The sequence below is a fragment of the Chaetura pelagica genome, unplaced genomic scaffold (genome assembly GCF_000747805.2).
Source record: "Chaetura pelagica isolate M959 unplaced genomic scaffold, ChaPel_1.0 scaffold46, whole genome shotgun sequence".
NCBI classification, from domain to species: Eukaryota; Metazoa; Chordata; class Aves; order Apodiformes; family Apodidae; genus Chaetura; species Chaetura pelagica.
In genome coordinates, this window is record NW_009954102.1 from 3213483 (window position 1) to 3225217 (window position 11735).

Here is an 11735-nt window from a genome sequence, read left to right on the forward strand (position 1 = left end):
AGGAATGCTGAGTTTCAGTTGTCCAGCTTTCATACTAACAAATGCTTCAATTCCAGACTCATGGAATATGTTAGAATTCACCTCCACACCACTTCTAGCAAATTCTGGCATGTTTATTCCTAGGTGTGTTACAAACTCAATTGCTCCTGAAGGCTTAGCCAGGAGTTCTGCTTGCATCTATTTAATAAAAACAAAAGGGTGTATTTATTTGCCTCGTGCACTTCTTCCTGGTTTTATAAAGCAAGAGCAATATGTTTGATAATTTAGAGGTAGGTTTTATAGAATTCATTTTGCTATTCAAAAATGTCATTCCCAAGTCACATAAGCAGAGGGACCACAAAAGTGGTAACTGTGAAGTACTAAAGACAGAAAGATGATAACACCAAGGAACCTACCTGCCTTAATGTTAAAATTCTCATGCTTCAGAAAGACTTTGTATGTGGAGCTACTTGCACGAATTTTTAAATCTGAAGGCAAGAGCCAGTTTGCCATTGTAAAATAAAAAAAGCTGTTTTCCAAAACCATGAGTAAACTATTGGACAAAAAAGAAATGGATCCAAGATTTTAATTTCTCTAAACAGAAAACAGCTTATTTTCAAGCTTTCAGTTTAGCAATTACAGGAAGAAGGGACAGAATGCCAAATTCTGGAAAAGATTCCAGAAGTAACTAAAAGGCAACCAGTACTAAATTTGAGGATTTTTTTTTTGTACCTTTTTTTTTGTTTGCTTGTTTGTTGTTTTTTTTACTCAAATCATGTGTACAGTGGAAAATTAAAAATCTAGATGACCTGAAATTCTTCAGAAATTTATATAAAGTATTGTCTAAACTACAGCAAAATATTTATTAAAACTGGAAAAATGAATTGTTTTTTTTAATTTTAACTGGATACTTAATTTTGTGTCACATGCTGTTAAATTGCTACAATTTTGAAATATTTCCCTTTGGATTAAAAAACAAAACAAAGCTCATTTTCAGTATTTCTTATAAATGAAAATCATTATTTTCATTTTGAATTGGCCACATAAAAACATATCATTAACTGTTTTGTTTGAACACCAAATTCACATGCTGTAGCTTTTTTACTATTCTTATTTGAGGGCAGGGAGAGAGAAATAAACAGATATTAAAAGGATTATTTTTGAAAGGGTGATGGAAATATTTTTAATTAAGAAATTGTATTATGTCTCATACTTTATTATATGTGTTGCTTCTTTTTCTGATGTAAATGTCACCCACAAATTAACTGGAAACCTCTAATAAGTTGCTTCAAGAGTATTTTGTCATCTTTAAAACTCTGGTGTTACAGTTTTACCCCTGAATAAGATCACAGATTATTAGGAGGAGGCAAAATCAAGACAAGCTGTTGAGACTTACACTCTTTTGATGAAGCTTCACAGCCACTTTGGCCCCTGGTGTTGCTACTCCAGACAAGGCAAACTTCAGCTGCAACCCTGCCCCAGTTGGGAGCTCAAACTCATTGTCCATGAAGATGTAGTGAACAAATAAATCCTTGTCAACACCTTTTGAGATGGCTTGTGCAATCTGTGAATTAAACAAGGAAATTAACATCAGCAAACCTACACTTTAGGATACCTACATTTTGATGTTAAAATTGAACATGGAACAATTGTAACTGTAAAATTAAAAATAACTATTTCAAGCAGAGGCCAGAAACTAATTCATACAGATTTCCTGCTTTAAAAATGTGCTAAGGGCTGTTTAACAAAATCCTAGCTTTAAATGAATACTAGATTTTGTCACCTGCCTTGATACACACAGATCATCTACCTCAACAAAAACAAGTGAATTGGCTTAGATAACATGTAACTTTTTGGCTTCACCAAAGTCAAAGGCAAAATGTTTTAATATTTCAATGAAAAATGACCAACCCAAACCATTCTATTATTCTATGATTTATTGCTCAATATTAAGATAAATTTCCATAATTAGAAATTTAGTAGCATATCATAATGGCTGGCACTAAGATGTTGGGCAATGTTCCAGTAGATATCTCAATTATACAATAAGATTTGGACTTTCCCTTTTTCCTTCCCCTCACCCATCTTCCAGGACTCCACTTGGTTACTGAGGAGTCTTCACGGGTCTCTCAGGGCCCTTCAAACTAAATCTGGGTATTTTATTTTAAATAATTTCATGTTCATGCTGGTATCAGTTATCCATTCTTCACCATAATGGATATATACAGCCCAAATCTTTAAAACGTCTTGTTGAAACCCCCAAATTAATAATAAACATTGGTGCATCAGAAACATACCATTTCTGGTGTAGCCAGCAGAGCTTTAATGCTTTCCAAAATAATTTTTCCCAGAAATTTGAAATCACTGAGTTTCATGTATCCAAGTTCTTCTCCCAGGATTCTGAGATAGGCTCTTCCTTCAGGAATTTCCTTCTGGCGCAATTCTTTCATCAGTTTTTCTAGGTTCATCATTATTGCTTTCATGACATCCTGAAAATTCAGTCAGAAATTAGTAAAACAGATTGATGAGAAACGTGTAAGATCATACATCTAAAACAGCCAGTGAATGTCAGCTAATCTACACATGGGCTTTTTACAGATTCATCTCCAGATAAAAGCCTCTCCCAGATATAATTAAGAAAAAAAAGACTGTTGAACACTATGAAGGGTTTCTATTTTAGCTTACCAGAAGAGGAGGGGGAAGGCTTATATAAAGCAGAGAATGAAGTGCACTAAATATTGTGTAAACACAGGAAATGCTGTGCTGCAGAGAACGTTTTCAAACTGTACCTGATCCTGCTTGTCATCCTGGGAGTAACCAAAGTAGTCAAAAAGTGCCTTGGAAACCTGCTGTGGCACTTTGCCATCAACCCAGTACAAGGCCTTGCTGGCGGTGTCTGGGAAAAATCCCTTCTCTCCAAACAAAGCTTCCAGTGTTGGTTCAAACCCCTTTCCATCCAAGCCAAGCTGAAATGAACAGGACAATGCAGTAACTGAGACAGTTTCCTCACTTCTTTGGAGCTTTACAACAAACAGACTTTCTAGGGAACAACCAATGCATTTAAAGTGTATCCTACAAGCCTAAGATTCTTAAGGAAAGATACAGAATATTAGGTCTTACAATTAATTTTATCTCTGTGGTGAGGCCCAACAAAAAACCTACATATAGGCAGTATCTCACTTAAAATCTACTATGTGTGCCAGCAATGATTCATTAGCATGAAGTCAATTTGTTACAGATGGGTTCATTTTACCCTAGCTGAGGCCTTTAATAACTCCAACAGGGTCGTCTATCCAGTCAGTGGCAAGTGACATCACATAATGGATGGCTTGCTCTAAAACCCATTGAGATCAAATGAAAGTCCCCTTGTAATCATAGTGATCTTGAAATTTCTCCCAAAGCTTGTAAAAACAATACATTATGCAGAGAAAGTTGTTATAAGCAAACAGAAATGAGAAAGAAAACAGCTGAGTAGTAGCAGAAGTTTTTGATAATCATTGTACCTCAAAGATGTCGCTTGGGTGAAATCCATACACACTCAGGGTGGTTTTTAGCATAGTCTCTTTAGGAACATAGCTGTTTGGATCAAATACCACATTTCCCTCTACTTTGGCAGAGATAGGATCAAGTCCAGGTACAGAAACTCTTTTTGAAACCTGGTAATTCTGTGAGAATCTTTTGAAATCTTTGGCTGTTGGAACTTGGTTTCCCTTCAGAGCTTCTTCAACTCGGCTTTTTAGACTAGGGAAGATGATAAAAATGCAAATATGATTAGTGTAAATTCCAAAACCATATTGCATCTTAGTTAAGGGATTTCTTATGTCACTTGCAGACATTCATAAACCTGAGGTGATTGTAAATGGTTAGTTCCCTGCACATATTAATAGAAAAAAAATAAGACTTAAAGGAAAGACTGGAAGCTGACACTGCTCTGACAAAGCCATAGATTAACTCAGCTGATGTGCTTGTTCAAAGAAAACAAACAATTAAGCAAAAGAAAACAAGCAAAAACTGCACTGCTAAACAACTACCACTGCACCTATGGTCATAACTTTGTTCTTCCTAGGAGACCAGTATGTAACTACATTTTACTTACTGTTCAATGCCTACTTCTTCAGACTCTAGGATGTTCGCAATGTGGGAGGCAATAAAGTTTTTCACTTGCTCATTCTTCTCCTTTGTGAGGACTCTCAGAATCTTTGTGAGATCACTTGGGGAAGGATTTTTCATCAGTATGAGATAGGCTGCTAGACGTTTGTCTGTAGGTGCTTCCCCTTCTTGGAATGTCTTCAGAAGTGCTGAACGGTCCTATATAAATAGAGGCAGGTTTGCACTAATGAGCTGGCTGGTATTGCTAGACTCTTTAGGAAATATAAACGGTGAAATCATTTCCAAAATGTATTTTTTTCAGGACTGCATGACTGTTTTCTATACCTTACTTCTGTAACTGACCAAAAATGTTTCATCAAAGCTATTTTCATCATATCTTTTAATAGAAAATGTCATTGAAATTATGATTTTACTGAAACTGATTTTCTTATCCCGTATCTGACCACTACTTTTTTTGTTTAGGAAGTATTCTAAATAAACAGTGTTGATTTTTTATGGGAATCAGAAGTGTTCTGGTCTGCAAACAAATTCTCAAATTTTAGAAAAAGGATCATTCAGTTTAGGAAAAGACGATGATCAAAATCTGATGCAGAAAAATTCAAGACATAGTTTGAAAATAAATAATAAATTATTTAAGTTAAATTGAAACTGAGGAAGTGAGCTCTAGGTGTTTCCAAGTGTCTCTTGATGAGCTTGGTCTGGAAACAAGTCCATGTATCTTAAAGTAGAAACTTGTTGATATTGAAACTATTTCATTACATTAAGCTGAAGTGCTCTGAATAACGACTTCCATCCTGTAGGAGGTGCTTTAATGTCACTGTAATGTAAATATTTTTGCATATTCAATAGCTTCTGTGAATAGTCAAGGTAAACTGAAGATATTTTATGCTGGTTTTTGTGATCCAATTTACCTCTTCAGTAACAGTCATTTTCCTGAATGCCTGGATGGCTGCTTTCTGAACAGAAAGTGATGCAGCTTCATTTCTGATACATGTCTTAAGAGAAGATTTCAGGCTGGGTTTAGCTTTCTCCATTACTGCACCCATGTTTCCAATAGCCTGTCAGTGATGAAAACACAGAAAGATTATAAATGTTCCTTCTCTACTAAGAGGAGTAATATATGTGTTACAACTTTAATGTGTTAAAACAATAGCCTGCATGAGGAAAGAAGGAAATAAAAATACCCGAAGCGTGAGGTATGTGAGTTCATCTTCCCCAGAACAATCAGTGCCAAGCAGGGATACCATGAAGTCTGCAACATCTGTTATTTCCTCTGTCACAGTCTTCTTCTCATCGTAGAACCTAAAGAAACAGAGAAACACATTCGAAAAAAAAGCAGGAAATGTCTATTTATTTTTTATTCCCAAAGGGCAAATGTATGAGAATAACAAAAAAAAAATCCTCAAAAAGTGATTACTCTTAGGGGTTACTCTAAGCATTGTACTGTTTTTTTGAGGTTAATCTGTACAATTCCATGCTAACATTACTTACTTAGTAACAGAATGACTCAAGCCATATAAAGAAGCTCTGCTGGGCTGATACTGGGCCATGTTAAGAATTTCCCGTATTCTTTCTGGAGTCGGGGAAGGCAACTGTGCCAGGGTGTATGTGACCAGATCTACCACAAGGGGATTCACGTTTCCACTTCTCAGTATTTGAAGGACTGCACCATAGCACTCTGGAGTCCCACACTGGATCAGGGCCTGAACTGTGATAGAGCTGAAAGAAAAACAGATGACTTTGATTAACAAATTCCCTGTTTGCAGTCATCTCTGCGTGTTGCATGTTTGAAAGAAACATTTCACAGGTTTATTAAAATGTTTTAATATAAATGACATATACTTATGTGTGTCTGAAAGCAAATCATACAATTGCTTATCAAAATGAAGGTTCTTACTTTTGCTAATATATACTAGTAACATTATTAGTTATGAACAACAATAAAGTATTAACAATGCTGTAATTACACAGATACATCTTTGTTTTTTTTCCTCCACAACAGACTTTCCTACAACTTTAATTACTGTAACATAATATATTGAACTAGACTGAGGCTCTAGTCATTCTGACTGAGGACATAAATATGTGTACTGTGACTCAAGTCCAGCTAGGACAGAGAGTAAGGGTGAGGAGTGGAGGGTAGGGTCAGAACAATGACTTGTGCCCTCCCATGTCTCCAAAATGTTCACTTTCAAAGTTGCGTTCTTTGCTATAAGTCAGACTTGGGAGTTTGGAATTACAGTCAAAACTGCATGCAAGATATTTGGCTATAATAACATATCCACAGGATTGTATCTGGCACACATGCTTGGAATGGCAGTGGGGAGAAAAGAACTGTGCTGGGGTGCTGGGCTGTGTTAATACTCTGTAGTTCAGCTTCTCCAATACATTTGGAAGATTTGATGAGGGAGTGATCAAAACAATATTAATTCTTCATAGAAGGCTAGAATTTTTAGTTCTGTTGGAATTCTTACACTGTTTCCATATAATGTTCAAGTTCCAACTAACAACAGCACTTTACTGTTTCCATATACTTAATGTTCAAGTTCCAACTAACAACAGCACTTCTGATGGAAAGATGGGAAATTAAAAGGTTTTACTCTCTTCAGATAATTCTGATCTTAGACACTCTTTATATCAAATTAACCTCTAATTTAAAACCACTTGTAGCAAATTATCAGCTTTAGAATGCTTTTGCTATGGCATTGACATGTGTTGTATTTACACCACAAACTTGTAACATACCTTGAAGTTTCCATCATCTTTGGTACAAGAGAGCCAAGAGTGGAGTTATGCAAACTTCTAAGTCCAGAAACAAATTTGTAGAAGAGTCTTGCTCTCTGCTGATTCTGCTGGGAGGCTGAAAGCTTCTGCAGTTCATGAAGGGTTTTCAGAACAGCATCCCCCTGCCTGGTAACTCTGGCATCTGTACTTTCCAGTGCAAGTCCCTTCTCTTCCAGTTCATCTAGCAATTAATAAAATTGCATTCTTTATATCTTTATCAAAGAGATGTTCATTTTTACCATATACATTCAGTATAAATATAAATTGTAGATTATGTTCTATGATAACAGTTGCAGTTTAAGAACTGAACAGCTTCAAAAATAAAAGAATGGAATTTAAATAATTCTCCCAGAAGCTGAATATTTGCATAAATTCCTTTACATTTTCATGAAAATGATCCCTTAACACCTTGCATATCAGCACAGTTTGCATGTATCTTAGGACAAACATGCTGTGACTAGGAATAACAACTGCATATCAAGAAAGTGTGTTTCAGAACCAATTATATAGTACTCATGGGCTGTTTACATTTGGCAGCTGAAGCGAAAATTTGCATAAGAAATTATCATTAGCTAAAAAGGGTTCATTAAACTGTTTTCCTCTTAAGATTTAAAATTACTTTCCAAGCAAATCATATACTTCTAATTATAAAGAATAATTTCTAAATTAAAATAAAAAGAGAAAGATTATTTAAAATCAGAGAGTGTTTTTCAGCTTTTCAGGTTTTTTCATTTAATACCCCAGCATTTTCCTGACTAAATTAACCAAACTTCATTAAAAATGATTATTTGTTTTGGTCCCCTCAACTGCACCTTTAATGAATTATCTGTATAAAAAATAATTGTTGATGTATTTAACGGGTATTTATATTTTGCCCCTATATTTGTATTATTGAGAATTGCAGCTATACCTCCATCAAAATTTCTGTTACTGATCTTTGGGGTGTCTTCAAGCTTCAGTGTCTGGTTGACCTCTGTCATCACACCATAGCGATTTCTAGCAAAGAAAGAAAGAAATCAGTGCTTTACTTGAGTCTCATTACTTTTGAGGGGGTCTTTTCATGCCTCCTGCCTTCTTGAGAACAAAATGCATAGTTGTGGAGGAAGTCAGGGCAGGATGTGGAACATCACCATTAAAAATGAATATTTATGAATAAAAGGGTAATGATAAATAGTGAGGAACCTACTTGGAGGAGGAAGGTAGAAACAGGTGTTTCTCACTGCAGACAGCATCTCTTATATGCCTCTTCTTTGCATCAATATTATAATGACAGAATTGAGTGCTTCTTAGAAGTGTAGATAAGGGGATGTTCTGTAAAATATTTTGGAATTCATTTGAGTGAATAGTATAGGAAATAAACATAGTTTTAAAGGCTGCCACAGTTGTCCCACAATATTAACAGTTACAGTTTGGAAACAAAGGTGCACAACTGGAATCATTCTCACACAAAGACAAAATTGTGCCAACATTTATCTTCAGTCTTATGTCTCTTCAGAGACAAAATTCCCACCAATTTTTTTTCTCAGGCCTTACTAAGGTGTTTGGCTTAGTAATTACTTCATGGCTGATCCCCTGCTGCCTACAACAAAGGTCTCCTTCATAGAAACCAGCTGGAGATTTTTAAAGTAATTCAGGCCCCTCGTAAGAGCTGATACTCTTGAATTTCACTCTTATTTTACACATTTTAAAGATTTCTACAACAAGCTATGAAAACTGCAGAAATTACAATTTTTTTTTTAGCATCATACAAAATCCTGTTTTTAAAATATATTTTTTTAAAATTATTTTTAGGGAAAAAACCCTCAAAAGTACAGATGCCATGGTAGCAGGAAGAAATCTGCCAGCACCTGCACCTGATCACTGTGGGTTCCCAGGTAGCCTGAACAACATGTCAAACCATAGGCTTTGGGGCATTTAGAACCTCCTCCTCTTGCACATCACATACACATCAGGTTTTTGGTGATGTTTTACATGAAATGGGAACTTGACAGTTTTGACTAAAATTAAAGATTTGGATATGATCTGATCAGTTATCTTGTAATCAACAGTACCAACTCCATCTATGAAAAGCTCTCCATTAAACATTCATGAGAAGAACATGAAAGAAGGTAAGTAAACCCTTCCTCTGCATCTGTTTTCCTCTATTGACTGCCAACAAAATCACAGTCTGATCTCACATCAGGGTGTAGAAAACCTATTTAAGCTTTTAGAAGATAAATACAAAATATAATTGTTCTAGTTGTTGTTTATAATTTTAAGTGATGTTGTGAAGAACGTTATATAATTTTTAATGGTGTACTTACTAGTCCCTTAACAATGGCAATAGGGCTGACATAATCTCTGATGGGACTGAAATTGTCACAGGCTTTCAGGTCCCTGTTAATTGAAATATCTTCTGCAACGTTTCCTTTTCTGGATTTGAATTCAACTTCACTGTCACACTTTCCATACACAGTATCCTGGAAGGAAGGAATAAATCAGTGGCTCTGTTCATGCTTTCAGACATTTCTGATCTTGATTCTGAGAAAGGCACCCTTTCTCATCTGAATTTCCAGATCTTCTGGAAATTGTGTTCAGGATTAACTCTTTTATTTATTCCACTTGTTAAGGAAAAAAAAAGGTGTTTTTTCAAAATACCTACCATGGAAATTGTTTTTGTGTTTTCTGCTGTTTCTGTTGGCACAAGGAGAGCTGAGATGATCCCCCTCTTGAGATTCAGTACATTCAGAGGTTCATCCTTCTCTGGATACAGCTTGACTTTTGTTCCATCCTGAACACTGAATTTTAGCTCATTTCTGCACAAAAAAAACCCCAACACTAGTATGAAATCATGTTAAAGACATGCAGGGAAGTACACATTATCAGTAAACTGCTGGAGTATAACTAAAGAACCATGTTTATTTTGTTCTATCATTCTTTACTATTCACTGTTGTTACTATTACAGAGCATTTCTATTAAAACAGCAAAATTCTAACCAAGGACATTCTGATATCACCCAACTGCGTCATCTAAGGGCAAGCAAATATCAAGAGCAATGGCTGGAAGTTGGAATTGCACAAATTCAGCAAGGAGATAAGTAAATTTTTAGAATGAGGTAATTATTAACTCCTGCAATAGGCTACAAAATGATGGGGAGGATTCTCTATTAGTTGCAGTCTTTAAAGAAAACCTGGATTGCTGTCTGAAAAACATATTTTAACACTGTCTCAAGCTGTTTTGAGATCTATGGTTTGTGAAACAAGATGGATGGAGTGGATATAGAGGCACTGAAACAAGCATGAAGGAGCATGAGTAAAACATGCACTGACAAGCACTGGAGACTAATTGGGTGGAGGGGGTAGTAGCAATAAGTTGCAAAAGCAGATAAATAAGGAAAAGATAAGTTGCAGAGGTCATCAACGATAATGATAGGAAACCTGGACTTCAGTCTCAAAAGCCCTTCTATTGCACAGTCTTTGTACCATGTCAGCAAAGGAAAATAATCTTAAGATGGCTGTAGATAGCCATTTGAGGATTTGCCTACAAGAAGGAACATTCCACTTGAAATATCCTTTTAGGGGACTACCCAACAGTTTCCTGGTGTAGATAACAGAAATGACAAAGACATTCCAGGTGAAAATTCTGGATAGAAAAAAACACCCTTGCCTACCAGCAATTGAGAACTGTTCCAATTCAGCCCTAAATGATATCATTATATTTTCTGTGGAACCAGCTTATAAAGCTGCCATGTTATCATGAAATGTGTTTTATGCCTGGAAAAAACATCATCAGGGCAGAACGTAACATTACAGCTTGTTTAATGTTAAGGCTAGAGGTACTGATGTGTTGGTTATTGATAATTGATCATGCTTACTTGGACATAGCATTTGCAAAGTCCTCTGAGTTCTTTGACTTCTTCAGCACAGTCCTTCCCTCAGCATCAACACCAAATGTCTCCCTCAGGGAGCAATGCATTGTCCTCAGGATGAAGTGGCACACCTGTGGTACCTCCAGTTCCACCTAAAAACACACATAGGATTTATTTATCATTTTTCATTATGATGTTTCCAGAATCATCCAGTTACAGTTTTGGTTATATGGTCTTCCTTGGGATTGGTAGTGTCAGAATCACTCTGCTAGCAACTATTGGGAAAGATTGCAAAGTACTCTGAATAGCTTAAGGTAACTTGAGGGAGAAGATATGAAAGCAGTTGCTTGCTTGGGTAATGGCACAGAGTATAGTATATACACAGTAAACAAGCAGCTTAGGTTCTAAAAATCTATAGGACTGGAAGAACTGTATGAAAACTTGAGTTATTACACTGATCCATATTTAGACTCAGAATAGTGTTTGCTAAATAAAAAATAATTTCCCCAACTACTCCATTTCAGAAAAAAAAATAATTATTTGTGATGGGAACATCCTGGGCAAGATGGAGGGACACTGGGTAGTTTAATGGCCAATGGGACATTTTGCTCCTAAAGCCCTGATCATGGCTTCACTTACCACCAACAGGCTATCAAGTGGTCTTCATGGCATTAATGAGCTGTTTTAGTTCAACTCTAGAATTATTTGATGGACATGGGTAGACTCAGTCTGGGAGCCAAGGAAAACTACCATGTCTTTCCCCTCTCTCATGTAAAAGTACAGTCAGATCAGGATTGAAACACACTGGCACAATGGTACAAAGGACTTCTGCCATCCTCAGTGACTTCTGTCTGGGACAGGGAGGGCCTAGTCTTCAGTACTCTGAACATGTGCCTCTCTTTTTTTGGAAAAGCACTGAAGGTGATCCCCAGACGCTGTCTCCCATGTTACTCAGTGTACAATCCCAAAGGGTTGTGTTTACTCCTCTTTCCCCACCTTGCAGCTGATCTTTGA

General features: G+C 36.2%; 1 protein-coding gene across 1 annotated transcript in view; it reads right to left on the bottom strand.

The window, feature by feature from the left end:
- APOB (apolipoprotein B) overlaps positions 1 to 11735 on the bottom strand; it is a 36016-nt gene that overhangs the window by 20804 nt on the left and 3477 nt on the right. Inside the window, 16 exon segments of the mRNA XM_010002408.1 lie at positions 1 to 177; positions 1376 to 1543; positions 2277 to 2468; positions 2769 to 2945; positions 3483 to 3720; positions 4076 to 4287; positions 5001 to 5147; positions 5274 to 5391; positions 5581 to 5808; positions 6835 to 7054; positions 7784 to 7869; positions 8060 to 8184; positions 9177 to 9332; positions 9515 to 9668; positions 10728 to 10873; positions 11718 to 11735. The exon segment at positions 1 to 177 is cut by the window's left edge and continues 7 nt beyond it; the exon segment at positions 11718 to 11735 is cut by the window's right edge and continues 1 nt beyond it. Of these exon segments, the coding sequence (XP_010000710.1) occupies positions 1 to 177; positions 1376 to 1543; positions 2277 to 2468; positions 2769 to 2945; positions 3483 to 3720; positions 4076 to 4287; positions 5001 to 5147; positions 5274 to 5391; positions 5581 to 5808; positions 6835 to 7054; positions 7784 to 7869; positions 8060 to 8184; positions 9177 to 9332; positions 9515 to 9668; positions 10728 to 10873; positions 11718 to 11735 (2562 nt within the window).